We start from the raw sequence: 15267 nt of genomic DNA, 5'->3' as shown, positions 1-15267 counted from the left end.
TCAAAAGTCAGTTCAAAATACAGCTGGAAATGTCATCTTTGAAAAGTCAAGGGAAATGAAAGACCAAATACCTTGCATCAAGTAGGAGCGATAAAGCAGCCAGAAGACCACACCAACAAGCATTCACCATTTCTTCCCAGACAGCTCTGCTAACTTGAAAGAAATACATATACTTGTTTATAGCAGAAACACAATATTTTACTTAATGGCTTTCCATTATATGACAAAGAAAACATTTGCTACCACATTTAAAGTGTGTGTTTATATGTATGTTTACACAGACACATACACAAACACACTCACACCAGTACCATTTAAACAGTTGCATTTAAAGTGACATTGCTAAAGTAAAAAAAAAAGTCACCAAGGAAATGCTTATTCTAAATTACACCCCCAAAATAATCTTACAAAGGCGTAAGTAACTACTTTTAATCTTTGTGTGTAAAAATAAACATTCAGAAGCACACACACGTGGGACAAGAAACTCACTGAATTGTTGTGGCGAAGGAAAAATACACTCCCCTGGTATTTAGAATTCTCCATAATTTTTTTTTTTCGTTTCTTTAATTTAAAGGGAAAGAAAAGGCCGGTCTAACAGCCCTGCAGCCCGCCGCTGCGGCTCCCACGCCGGCCTGCCCCGGGCTGCGGCGCGCTGCCGGCAGCACCACGGAGAGCTCCCGGCCGGGGCGGGGCGGGGCGGGGCGGGGCAACGGCAGCACCGCAGCCACCCCCGGGAGCCAACTCCTTCTGCACCTACGTACCGACTCCTCACGCGTCGCACAGGTACAAGCCCTGCTTCCTATTACTTCTGCTTTTAAAGATGTTCTTCCCTAACTACTTCCATCTTATTTAAAATCTCTCCATTAAAACATCTTATTGTCTTGTCACTAGAAATAGATTTTTCTTTTAATGTGGTCATAAGTGCCACATTTCTCTCAGTCAGGTTGCCTCTTGTGACCTTGGATCTCAGTGTTAAGCAGAATTAAGGACACACGAAGGCAGCATAGTAGTTCTGGAGAACAGAATGCCTGTTACCTCTCCCTCACATCCCACGTACATATGCGTAAAACTGCGTTAATAGACCACAAGGACTCTATGGCTAAGATGCTAAAGCACAGAAGCAGTATATCAAGTATTCTTTTTTAGAGGCTACGGCTGTTCTGTTAAAAAAAACCCCAAACCTACTTCATTAAAAATTTTTATACAATTCAGAAACAATAAGTTTAAGCAACAAAGCATGAACTATGTCAATCCTGCTTTATGTAAAACTCCTGTACTTTATATACCTAGTTCTTTCTCTGATTGGTCAGATACAGACTGCAAGTCTTGCTGCTCTGAAGACTGTGCTGGTAATGAAGTTGTCTCTGTTGTGGTTTGACCGACTGTTTCTGCCTCTCCCAACTCTCCTTCAATCATGGTAGTGATACCACGGACAAGATCCAGTAAACAGTGAAATGCCACCGACATGGCATAACCTTCAGGAATCGTAGGTGGCTCTACTTTGTCCAGCATTTCCAAACTAAAAAATTGAAAGCACGACAAGTAAGTGTGTAACAGTACCACTGTGATTAAAAATAATAATGAAAAACAAGATTCCAAATCAATGTTAAGTACGAACAGGCCCCAAATACCATCCTTCAAATTTATAGCAACTCAGGAAAATAACCTTCTTGATTAAGTCATTAAGTAAGAGTACATGAGTCACTAAGTAAAATAGTAAATGAAAGGGTACAAACCCCAATTATAGTATTTAGATCTGCAAATAAGTATTTTTTTTAAATTAACACATATAAGCAAGCATCACTGAATGAATCATTCTACTTTTATTATTATTTTACTTAAAGCCACTGCAACTGAGCCTATTAAGAACCCAAGTACATAGGAACAACAGAGGAAATAGGTCAGAAAGTCATAACAGTGCAAATATAGTCATAACAAATTGAGAACAACTCAGACATTCCATTATCGTTATCTTTGAGTCTATATGACTGGAAAAGGCTGTCCATAGCTAGACAATTTATGCCAAAATATTAATCACCTACATGCATAGGTAAACAATGGAAGTTATTTGTACAAATAAGAAATAAATGTCTACATGATTCACTGCTGAAAAACATGCAATTAAAACATCACTACGCTGGAACTGCAACCTCATTGCCACTTTTCTTCGTATTTTACCTTAAAAGCACATAAGGAACTACTGAGTTACAAATCTAACATGAAACGGATTGTAGCTGCCACAGCAGCGTCTACACAAGGAGAGGCAGTCTGTTACAAAAACTCCCTGCTACCCCAACCACCACTGTTTCATCATTTGCTTACAAACTACTCTTAAAAAGGCTTGACATTCCAGCTACAATATACCAAAGATGCTTCTGTGTTGTAGTGTCACTGTTCTTTTCTGCACAAAGGGTTTTCCTTCTCCCAGGCAAGTAACACTTCAGTTATCACCTCTAATTTCCTGAATAAGGCTGCCTTAGATATCTGGGGCACAGACAGTATAGGTAAATCAAGTGGTCAGCATTACACCCTCTATCTACAAATAAGTGTATGTGCATATATATGGCTTTACTTAAAATTATTAACGGTTTTATAGTTACAATGTACCTGTAAAGTAGACATCACGTACTCTTACTTTCAAAGATGGGAAAGCAAACTACTGAATAAATGAAGTGAGTTGTTAAGTTACATGTGAATGGCGACGAAAAATCTTGAATAGGCTTTGTGTATTTGTCTTAAAAACACTTACTACTACACGTAAAGAGGAAGGCAAGGCAGAGTGGTCTGGGAAGAGACAGGCCCATGTTGGCAAAAAGACCTCTGCTAGCTCTGTATGTATGTCCAGTTAAATCATTGTGTAAAAGTGTAAGATGCAGCCATTGTATGAAACACTAATGGCAGCAGTAGGAGAGAATCAATGCTAGGATGTGACCCAAATGTACAGCTACAGTTAGTCATCTCCTTACATGCAGGGACTACAGACAAAAGTACAAGATAGGAGAAAAACTGCTGACAAGGCAGGCTAGTGACAATTCCATAATCTTACACAGAAGAAAAAAGAATGCTAATTTCTTTTGTGTTCAAAATTAATTTGCATTGCAAAGCAAAAAAAAAAAAAAATTACTCAGATGGAATCGTGGAGTCTCTGGCGGGATCCAAAAGTAAGAAACAAGAAAGTTCAGAGCAACGCAGGAGACTACAATGGCAGCTGCGATGTTCTTGAGCCAGTTAAGAACAGAAAGTAGGAAAAAAGAAAAGGAAGTAGTAGCATAAGCTAGCTTTCATTCACATTTGTTAAAAATTAGCATTTCCTGAGAACAGCCAGGTAACCTAAAGTAACATTCATGGCCACTGCTGGAACAAAAAGTCAGTCAACACATACACGTGGAACTACTGAAATCTGAGGGTGAATTTGTCCTCCTGCATCTCAAAGGCAGATAAAGGAGTTTCTACCTTAAAAAAAGTGTTGAGATCCAGGCCAAAATTTCATGGGCTGTACAAATAATTTCCAGTTTGGAAGAGATTGATCCTCAATGGTCATGACTGCCAAGAAAAACCTTCCACAATTTTGAAAGTAACGCAGTATTCATGGTTTTAGACTGAGAACATGATCCATTATACAAAATCATGACAAAGTAATTGGTCATTCTAAGAAGCATCCACAGTCTAACCTGTGTATGTAGGTCACATACCACAATATCCTGTTCGATAAAAACTGAATACAGTAAAGCTGGTGTAAGGAAGCTATTTTTCACTCTCACTGATGTCCCATTTGCTTAATGCCCCTAATGTTTGCCATTACACAACCCAGCAAAAGATATGCTAAAATTCATATATACTGTAGTAAGGCCTAAAAGGGAAGAGTTAATACAGCAACAGTATGGTAGAAAGAAAAAAAAAAATCCAACAGATGCTAAAGCCACAGGGGATATTTGGATCAGAATCCGGAGCATTCGGACAAAACAGTGAAAAATCTGAACACCTCATGGCACCACCAAACAGAAAATGGATAATATACCTCAATGCCAGTGAAATGAAGACCTCAATATCCACTAATATAAAAAAATGCTTACACTATCAAGCTGGAAATAAAAATATTTGTTATATATACATTTTCAAAAAGATAGAGGTACTTACTAAGTAGCTTTAGCACTGCCTTGTACTGTTACATTCAGGATAGGTATCCAAGTGCCTCTGTACTCAAAGGCAGGTAATACAGTTGCACCTCCTCCCATTCCAAGCACTCCCGGGTTAGTTTGTGCTGAGCCAGTATTCCCTGATGCATTGCTTCCTGTTCAGAAAAACAAAATGATAGAATTAACCAATCTAATTTTAGTGATCAGCAAACATCCTTTTTCTATATTTAATTTCTAGGTTGAGATACACGGATTAATCTGAGACACCCTGCTCAGTAATAAAAACCACCACCAACATAAAAAACTATTTTTGAGCTCCCTCTGCTGTCCAAAATACAATCTTATGTGCAAAGTAATTAGTTTAAAAGGCACAATCGATTGATGCCAACTGCCTTATTTTCAGTCAGAATAATATATTCCTGTGAAAGGTATAGCAGCATTCATAACATTCTGTGAACCAACTAGGCTTGCATGGTCTCGATAAAACAATATATATTTTAGTGAAGAGTCAGACTGATATTTAAAAGTTAAGTATTGTTTGAATAGTTGCATCTGGAACTCAGTAGTAGGAAAGAGGTTAATCATTCCAAGAACAAAGACCATCACAAACTTTAAAGATTTCAGAATTGCAAAAGCCACAAGAGGAAACTCAGAGAGAACTGCAATGTGTGAATCTGTTCCATGCCAAGGTAGAAGATGACAAACCACATCAGGGAGAAGCTGACAACAGCTAGGAGGAAACAAATTTGCTTCCAATTTAAGAAGCCAAAACAAGCAGATAAAAGGACAAGGAATTCTGTACATATACACTTCCTACATATAGAAGAAACTCTATACTTAGTAGGAGTAGGTACCACAAGTTCAGACTCTCTGTACAGTCAACAGGGAGAGGAGAGCAGAGTACCCAGGAAGGTGACTCACTACACCTAATACACCAGTATAACAACTGTCATTCTGGTGTGCTCACTTTTAATATGTAGAGACTAAATGACTAATATTTAGGCAATATGAATACACATGGGAGCCTCTGTATACACTTTACTGTGTTAAAGCTTCATATACTGAAACAACAAAGTCATACTGCTAAATGGAAATGGTTAACCAAACACTGCCACTAACACAAACACACTGGTGTCATTTTCTGTGATCCCACTAAGGAGCCAGACATATACAACATAACTCCTTAAAGTGGTAAAAAGGCGTATATTACACCAGTACAATAAAAGCGATACAAAACTCTGGCAGATGAAGCTTTCAACTTCTCCTAGAAAACAGCTATCTTGTTGCCAAACTGAGGCTCAACAGCCAACTACAGGTGTATAAGCCTGCTACAGCGGGACCATTATTATCAGACGACTCTATTTGAAGATTAGGTTGCATTGATCTGCTCTTTGCGTGTTAAGACACAGCTATAGGAGGAAAAGAGGCAGAAAGATAAATGTATGAGAAAGAGACATGAGAAACACTCAGGCAGAAAGAAGTGAAAATGTAAAGGAGAAAAACTGGAACCACATGCCTGAGAAAGAGCGACAGCACTAAGGGTATGATCCTACTGCAGTGCTGTTGTACATGAAGACAAAATATAGGTGTTCAGGAGAGTAAATACCTTAGAATGGCTTCTCATATGTGCACGTTAACACGATGAAAAGTGCTTTTCCAATTTACCTTAACTGGAATAAATTAACCCAGAAATAATACTAACAGAAGTGCTCTATGAGCTTCCATACAGACAGCTATTGAACAACAGCTACTGACACAAATTTCTTCATGTTATCAATGCTAACTCAATTTGGAATTCAGACTTCATGACTGAACCCTGGAAGGTGTGAGTCTAAAACCAGACTTTGTAATGTTTATTAATTTAATAGTAGATATGATAGATAATAGCTGTACTTTATGTTTATTATCCCTTTTCAGAAGGCATGTCAAAAGACACCCTTAGAAATTACTTTTTTGTTGTTTGTTGCTGAGGCCTCTGCTTCCAGACCCATGGGAAGAAGCAGAGAGCCTTAACTCCAGACATAAACTCCTGCAAAGGCATTAACAGGAGGAACATTTCTTCCTATAGAAATAAAAATAAACCTAGTGAAATGCCAAAACCCTGGCTGCAAGAAAAGACAATCAAGTTTAGTTTTCAGTAAGTGACTGTTTTCAGCTTACAGAAAAAGCAAAGATAATCTGTAAAATACCGATCTTTCGTTCTACCTCTTGGCTTCCTCAGTCCAGTTTTGACCCGGAACATCCAGAAGACATAGCTATTGCCTCCCAGGTGGAAGCAAACACACACTGTCTTACTACTTCAATTGCACTCTGCCATAAATGACATCCCCGCAAGAGGAGACAGAAATCAGACAAATTTGTTATAGTCAGAAATGAGAAATAATTCTCCCAGAATTTCCCTCAGAAAAGTTGTGAGCCAAGGAGCTTGGTCACTGTAGAAGCAGATACAAATGCAGGAGCATTGCTTTGCTGACTGGGGGCTACATCTTCCCCACAATACAGGTAGATAAAATCACCTGTTGTTACCAGACCTGAAAACACTAGTTTGTCTCAGGTTAGCTTTTCACCTCAATGAACACAGAAGTACAGAACTGTGCCAAACCAAATGTATATACTGAATCAAATCAACATTTGTTACTAAAAGAAAATGCTGGAAAATTAAAATGATATTAAGGACAAGGCTTTACCAGTTTGGCTTGGTGTCACTGATGTGTTCCCGGTGCTCGGTACAAGAAACAGCGACTGGATGAAGGACCCCAGTGCATTCACAATGTCACGGAAAACTTTAGTGGAATGTTGCTTCATATCATATGATTGACAAAAGGACCTGGAAAGTATTTTATAAAATACAGTAAGGATTTGACAAATTAGGGACTAAAAGCATATTTTAACAGCAACTTCCCCACCCCAAAACTGTAGACAAAAATCACATTTTAACTGCAAATATTTAGGTGAATAACAAATTTTAGTTTTACATAAATGCTCCTTTGACACTGGTAAGACAGTGTGGTTTGGAATACTGAAATAACTATAAATTCAGCCATTCCTGGATAATAAGTATTGCCTAATTATTTATAACAAATTATCTTGAAGAGTTTATTGCATTTAAGTTTCTACATACTTGTAATGTTTTTGGAAGCAAAAAGAAGGGAAATAAAAAGATTTCTTAAATTATATGTAAAAGTAAAACTGAATATATTTAATACCTTAATAGCTGAGGCTGCACACAAAGCCTGTGAATAGATTCTACTGCAACTGCTCTTAGCCACTGCGGTTTGTCTGCATCCAGAAACTTAACCAGCAAGGACAGAAAGATTTCACATTCTGTTACCTAAAAGATATAGTTTATAGCCATTAAATTAAAAGAAAAAGCTTCCTACAAAACATTTTCTCCAAAAAACTTTTTTCATCTTAGGAGTGCTAACTCAGCCAGTTTTGCACAAGATCTAAAAAATCGCCCTTCAACAAGTATTTACCCATAATTATACAAAAAAGTACCTAATAATCATAATATTTTTGCCAAGCTAACACCACATATGCAATTCTATTGAAGGAGTTAAATTCCTCACAGACATTGCAGTTATATTCTTACATATGCTACAGTAAACAAATGAAATGGAAAAAAAAAATCTTTTTTAGCAAATATCTAAAATTCAGGAGGTAGGAACAGCTCAATATGTGGTTTTTATGCACATTCTGCAAATAGCTTTAGCAACACAAGCAAAAAAGCCTCTTAGCAATTATTAACAAGGCACAGCAACCAACATTATCTAAAGCCAGGCAAACAACATAAGATCAAAAGGTTCCCAAAACCTTAACTGAAAGGCCATCAAGTACAGAAAAGACAACAGCTAATCTACTCTGAGAATTTATACAAGCTCATTTTAATAAAATTGTACATGTAGAATACATGAAAACACAAACACACATGAAAGGAAAAGAATATTTAGACTTTTGTTCCTTCAGGATATGTCAACAGTTCCCAAAAACTAGTTAATACTATTCTTGATCACAGTACTGGCATATACATAGAAAAACACCATTGCATGAAGAAAATTTGACCATAATCTTACCAGCAAACTGTAAAATTGCTTAATCAAAACAGAAACTACTCTCAGCAAACGCATACAGATGGGGAAGTATGGTTTTTCCACTGGTGCTGGGGAAGACGATGTGCTGGAACCTTGCCTGAATTTGATATTTGGGGAGAAGAGCTTTATAACAAGAGGGCATACCCTTTCTTTAAGAAGAAAACTGAATTCCTGATGCTGAAAAAGAAAACAGAACAAATTATAAGCAGATATTCTTTAACTGCTACCAGCACCTCTGATTATGCATCTTATTTACATTTACTGTTATGATCAAGTATGCTGAAGTTATGTAAATCTTGGTATAAATCACACGCTCAGGAAATGAAAAGGAAGAATGGCACCCACCACTGCAAAGCTACCAAAAAGCATGATGAAATAATATGGTCGGGTTCATATCATGTATCCCTTTTATCCTATTTTGCAAATTGAAATAGGCTGCTAATGCATAATTTATTATAAATTTTATTTTTTAATTTAGCTACTGTCTGCTAAAATGTGTTACTGTATGATCATGGTGCATTTATATACGCTAGATCCACAAAATTTGTAGTCATGATTTCTGCTGCTTTGCAAGTGGGGCAAAGTTAATGTTTTTGTAGAAATAACAATGCCACAAACTAAGTTACAGAGCTGTCATAAATTGTGCAAGATAAGAAAATGCGCCTTTGGAGGAGATACAAATGGCAAAACCGAAAGTGAGACAGAGTACAACATGCTCTACAAAACACGCAAACGCAAATAAAGTGTACGGGAATAGAAAACAGTAGACAAAAAGCACACAGTACTTTTTAATCATAAAAACCCGACATGTAAAAGCTACAAGTCCTTTTGAAAAGCAGTACTCGCACTAAATTAGAGAGGACTTAATGATGTTTAAATTTTGCTACACATGAATAAAAATCTTCCTATTCTCTCTCCAAGAGCTACTCACTTGTAAAAACACTTGTGGAAAGTCATTGAGGACTGACTCAAGAAGTTCAAGGCCAAACGTCCGGGTCATTTCTGTCATACCCACGAGCCAGTAGGGAGCATCAGCATTAACTAACTGACAAAGATCCTTAAAAAGAAATACAGTAACATTTACATTCTCTGCACAGTCCTGTAACCACCATAAGTTTTCTGAATCTACAACAAAATCTATGCTCTCTCCCTCCTTTGTAATGAGTAGTTTGCCAATTTCAACATAATTTTTCCTCAAAGACTTGTTTTACATGAATTTATTAAGCAAAAAACTTTTTAAAAGAACTTTTAAACTTTCCTGATATCCTCGTACTAATTATGTTCATTCCTGCTCTCAAAAAAATCTCAAGACCAGCAAATTTGCTAATTCAAAGAGATTTTTATTGGTATGATGAATACAACTACTACTTTTCATTATATTCTTGACTTTAACACACAATACCAAGCACAAGCAGCAAGACTATTGCTGCTATAGTAGCAATGTTTGGCTCATGGAAAAAGGAATCTTGAATTTAATGCAGACATGCATGCTTAGCTATTATTTAAGATTTATAGTGAAATATTTTCCTAGGCCACTTTGTCTTAATTTTCCAGTCATACCGCTGGGATACAGCATATCATTGCCAATTACAATAAATGCGCGTAAGAAAGACTGAGGCTGTGGTTAAGGACTGGGTCAATATGCCAACAGCAGATTTTTTAAATTTCTTACAGAGATATAGAAGCACCCAAGCATAACTGCAGGTGTATAAATATATTCTCCCCAACTACCTGAAAAAGCATGTATGCATCTTTTGCACATGGCTTGAGTGTACTGACAGATCTTCTGTTACTATTTCCTTGAACTGCAGCTGGCTGGTCAATAGTACCTGTGTAAAAACAAAAACCAGTTTTGTGAACAAAGGAACTGTTGCAAATCAAGTACACATTAAGTGCTCTTACAAAAAGATTCTAGGAGAATAGCCAGGTAATTCTTCTGCAACTTATCATGTCTACAGAAATAAAAGTTAGATTGAATACCAATGATCATCAATACCAAACATTCCTTTCCAATAAACGTTCTCTTCAAAACTACTATTTCCACATTTTACACACCCAGTAATCTAAGGTACCTTCCTCCTAAATGACGCCCTCACCTCAAATTCCTTCACAGCACTAACCTGAAGACCAGTTCTCACAGCTTGAAAAAAACCTAATTTTATATATTGCTGTACTGACTTGGACTGACACAATGGCTAAGGTTTTCGTCTCCTTTGAATACAAGCAAATGTATAAAAGACTGTAAAAATGAATAATGTCTGATTTTTGAAAATAACGTTTATAGACTTTTTACTACTTCTTTATCTAAAAAAGTTATACATTTGATGTATGTCCAAAAAACAGGTTAATACAAGCAAGAGTACAAAGTATGCCAACCTTTGTATCGTTCATCTTCAGCAACCACTCTCTCAAATACAACAGTAACTACCTGCCGCACTGTAGCTGCCGCAGTGTTATTTGTGATGTTATCTTTCGTGAAGTGCAATCGAAAACAAAGTACAATTGCCTGAAAGGGGGGAAAAAAAAAATCAGCTTATAACAATATATTTTCATCCTTTAGCGAAGAGTCAAGATAGTTGACTGAGGAATGCTTTCCACTAGTTTGTCAAAAGGTTGCCTGAAAAAAATCTGATTTAATAATTTTAAATTTGAAGAACCAGTGTAAGTTTTATGGATCACCCTAGCCAAAAATCTCTTGAGTCATCCTCCCCAAAGGTAATCTAGAAGTGGTATTAACTGACGACATTATAATGTGCTAATAAAACTACAATCACCATACAGAGAATAAACAGTAATCAACCACATAAAACAACTTGTATGAATATTAATGTCAAAAGGACATTAGGATTATACAGTTAATCACAGAAAGGTCACTCAACTCCAAAGCTAAAATGCCATTCCTCTCCTACATTAAATCACAATACTTTCACAATCACATTGCCTCAGCTGCTATTATTCCTCTCTAAGGTGCGTATTTTAATGTGTCATTGTGCTGGAAGTGACCTGAATACTGTTTCCCATTGGATTTCATATTACCTCTAACACATAATTTAATACTTATTTTATAATTAATTTTGAAAATTAACATCTGTATATATAGTGAAACCTGTATTTCTTGTTATTTTGTCCTTATTCTGTGTTCTTGCACTTGCACGAACTTCAGCCACACCCCGCCATAGCACTACATGCTCTAAGCCATACAAGATTCAGAATTTTCCTTTGCTGCTTCTTCTCACAAATGATGCTAGTTCAGAATTTTACAACACAATCACAAACTTCTGGACTTTCAGAAGATCCTGCATGATCCTTTAAATTAATCTAAAAGCAGTGCCTATATTAAGAGGCTTTTCAATATGGTATACCCCTAATTTTCTTAATTTAAATCAACCAGTCAAGCTGAACCATGAATATATGTCTGGCTCAAACTGATTTTCTCCAAGAACCTTTCAGCATGGAAAAAAAAACCCAAACTATTTGGTTAACTGAGAAACTCTAGTAATTTCAGGCCTTGGATAACACTTGGAAATTTTACAGGCTATTGCTCTGTCAGGAATGTGTTTTTTTTTTCTTACCGCTGTCAGGGTCTGCCCAAATTTGATTACACATTTCTCAGGGTTCTAGATTTTAACATGCAGTAAGGAAATTGTTAGAAGTACAGCAATTAGATTCTCCAGTAATTAGATTATGTGAGCATGCTTCTGGGTCAGGATACAAGACAAGTGAAAGACATGCTGGGAAAGACCTTCCTTCCTTCTTTGATATGACTGTGCCCACATATTCGTGTGGCTGGTGTCCAAAAGTAGAAAGTTTCTAGACATTATAGAGATGAACAAATAAAGGATGTTGAAAAATGTCTTTGGGAAACACACACAAAAAAGCTAAGTGAAATAGGATGTAGATACCAGGAACCTAAGGATAAGGGGGAAGAGAGAGAGGAGGTATATGGACGCAGGGGAAGAAGAGTAAATGAAGGAAGTGATGAGAAGCAGAAGGGAGAGGTATAGTGAACTTAAACAGCAACTGTCTCCTAGAGCCTCGATTCAGACTTGATCAAACAACGTTGAAGGTTGTTAAAGAACATCTGCTACCCAGCTAATGACTGACAATCCTGCTTTCTAAAGTATTTCCATTTTCTTCAAACATGATGCTTCCGCCTAAGTACATAGCACCTCACTTCAAAAACGAGCGTGATTTGGAACAAAAGAAACAAGATAGTGCTGAAGAGTCTTTGACGTAATTTGATTACTCAAGTCAAAAAAGAACCTACAGATAAACCATTCAATCCTTAACAAATTTCTATTCTGCCATTTATAGGTTTTATAAATTTTCCATTATCTTCCTGCTTTCAGCAGACGTTTGTAACTTAGCTTCGTTTTCCTTTCATGTTTTTCCTTCCCTTGGTTAAGTAGATCAGTAATTATTTCAATATCCTCACATTTAACCAGTTAGAAGGTTATTAAAACCACAAAGAAACAAAGAAAAACTGAAAACCTTCCACCAGAACAGAATGCCATCAAAAAATATTCTTCAATTCTGCTCCCTCAAAACAAAAAAAAAAAAAAAAAAAAAACAACCACCAAAACAAAACACAAAAAAACCACACCCAACCAAACCCAAAAGACCCCCCAAAACACTCTGATATTAAACCAATACACCGAAGGCGGAACATAATCAAACCAGCAATTTAGAATGATTTGTTTAAAAAGAAAATCTTTACGTTAAAGTGAAAAAATTATAACACGTAATCTAGAAGAATTTACTTTAAACAGAACTTCACAATTCAGAGATGGGTAAACAACGTTCCTCCTTCAGAGAGAACTATCTTATAACTTACGATTAAAATGGATCAGATTCCCTCTTTTTTGTCTTAGTTCAAACATAATATCCAAAATGGTACATGTTTAAAATTATGCAATGAAGGTATTACAGTTCTGACTGAAAGAGCAATAACTGCACTGCTTCCAAAAGGTATTTAAGGGTGGCAGGCAGCTTCTAATACTTGCTTGATTAGTGAGAACTTACACACTGTTATGTGCTCTGATTTCAGTTCGAAAACATGCATACGATGAATTTAGCAGATAAGGAGGACAATCATTAGCCCAATATTTTTATTTAAAGTTCCCATTAAGTCAGAAATGTATCATTGTGGAGGAATTAAAAAAACAGATTGAAAAGGAAGCTAAAAGAAATCCTGTTTCCAGAGTCTAGCTATAAAGACAATAGGGACACAGCAGAATCAAGAAAAGCCCCCTCCTCTTCCATTCTTTCCAAATGCTTCATATATAAAATTTCTCCCTGTTTTTCCTCTTGAATATTTTAAGTGCTGTAGTTGCCACTAACAAATTCTTACCTTGGACAGTGCTTCATCATGCACAACTGTATTGGTTGTTAAAAGTACAAGAACTGTCTGAAGCAATTTGAGTTCTTCAAGACTATTTTCCATCAGTTGCCAAAGCATATTTATAATGTTTCCTGCTGCAGCCTACAAAAAAATAATTTTTTGCTAACAATTAAGATGTTACATACTAGTGTATCATGTGCACACATGTAAGAATAGGACTCTCATAAATGCATACCATAACTGAATTTGCCTGTTTGCCTATACCATAGGACTACATTGAGAACATAAAGCCAATTTCATTGCCACAAGCTTCCCAAAATATTTTTAGAGAATTGACAGCAGAGATCTCTTAATGTGTGGTCCAAATGAAAGTGTGCACTTCATCTTCTACTTGGAAATATATGAGAGACAGTATAAAGACATTTTACCCTCAGAATCCATTCATATGAGAGAGAAAACAGTGTAATTTTACATTACACAAGCACAAATGAAGGTATATTTTAACAGTATTATTTTCACCAGCTTTTTAACACACTACACATGCAATACCATAATATATCATGACATTTACAGTTGCAGGAAATGTGCATCCATTTTATCTTATTTTTAAAAGTAACATGTAAAAAAATACATAACAATATCACAGAGTAAATTTTGTGGAAGCCACCTTAAGAATTGTATTTATCAAGCACCATTATCTGTTCTGTTCCTGCAGTGTAAGAATGCAAACTAAAGAAGCTGTTTTGAATTTTCATTAATTTCCTTCTAGAATTTACTAATATTTCCTCACCTTTTTTTCTTTTTCCTTTTTCATTGTCAAAAAGGTTTTCTTTTAAATTACAATTTTTTAAAAACATATGAGTAAAATACTTTGCAGACTATGTTCACTGTAATACAAAAAACCTCCCCCCAAAAAAAGCATTCACCTTCAGTTTGAGGCCTGTATTTCTCACACTGGAATATTTATATAAAGATTGATCTTACCTCTGAAACAACTTCATGGGACATGAGCCTCTGTATGGCTGCTAGACACAGCTGAGTGATCTTTGGTTCCTTTGTTCCACAACCCATTAGAAAAGGCTGAACTACCTCTGAACTGTTCTCTTTCAATGCTTTCAAAAAGAGATATGGAAGCAGTCAATGTTTAACACTGAAGAATACAATGCAAAATTTGTTAATCATACCTATTAGTAAAAAACAGTCTCCAGTCTTGGAAATCTGGAACTTAACAGGGAAAAGCCAAGAGAAGACAGCTGCTAGACTGCCGCAGCTCACTTCCACAATTACCCTGGCTGAGGCTCAAATCCCAAGCACCTTCTCCCTTACACACTCAAGCAACGTTTTCTTTCCAAATCCAAAACAGCCATTTGGAGTCCATTTGGTTAGTAAGAACCTGTAATGTTCTGTCCATCCCAGAGCTTTCCCTGGCCTTGCTGTGGTGACCAGCCTCAGGCTGGTAGCCTTCTCCTTCTGCTTTGCTTCCCCCTTGGCACTGACTTCAAAAGCAACACAAGTGTAGCACAGAGAGATACATCAAAGCACGCAGCACAAAGGGGAAGAGCAAAATGCCACCAACAAAACAGGAGAAAGAGGCTGGACTCTTTGCATCCTGAGTACATACACCTGGCTGTGAATTTTTCAACCAGTGTTTTAGTGAGAAAGGGCAGCTTCTTAAAATGAAAGTTTGTCAAGAGAAAAC

At 36.6% G+C, this 15267-nt stretch overlaps 1 protein-coding gene across 3 annotated transcripts in view; it reads right to left on the bottom strand.

Moving 5' to 3' along the window:
- The window catches only part of MON2 (MON2 homolog, regulator of endosome-to-Golgi trafficking), an 83993-nt gene that overhangs the window by 48081 nt on the left and 20645 nt on the right, over positions 1–15267 (bottom strand). For all 3 annotated transcript variants that reach the window (XR_010372419.1, XM_064448539.1, XM_064448550.1), the window contains exons 3-13: positions 14553–14680; positions 13578–13709; positions 10604–10733; positions 9959–10056; positions 9159–9284; positions 8210–8404; positions 7343–7467; positions 6824–6963; positions 4138–4291; positions 1287–1519; positions 72–153 (exon numbers count right to left, since the gene is read on the bottom strand). Coding sequence is in view for 2 of the 3 variants with exons in the window: in XM_064448539.1 (XP_064304609.1) it covers positions 72–153; positions 1287–1519; positions 4138–4291; positions 6824–6963; positions 7343–7467; positions 8210–8404; positions 9159–9284; positions 9959–10056; positions 10604–10733; positions 13578–13709; positions 14553–14680 (1543 nt within the window). In the remaining variant the exon portion in view is untranslated. The remainder of the gene's footprint in view (positions 1–71; positions 154–1286; positions 1520–4137; positions 4292–6823; positions 6964–7342; positions 7468–8209; positions 8405–9158; positions 9285–9958; positions 10057–10603; positions 10734–13577; positions 13710–14552; positions 14681–15267) is intronic.

Source organism: Phalacrocorax carbo, chromosome 1 (genome assembly GCF_963921805.1).
Source record: "Phalacrocorax carbo chromosome 1, bPhaCar2.1, whole genome shotgun sequence".
In the NCBI taxonomy this organism is placed as follows: Eukaryota; Metazoa; Chordata; class Aves; order Suliformes; family Phalacrocoracidae; genus Phalacrocorax; species Phalacrocorax carbo.
Note: the sequence above shows the minus strand (reverse complement) of the source record. Positions and strands in the feature narration are given on the sequence as shown.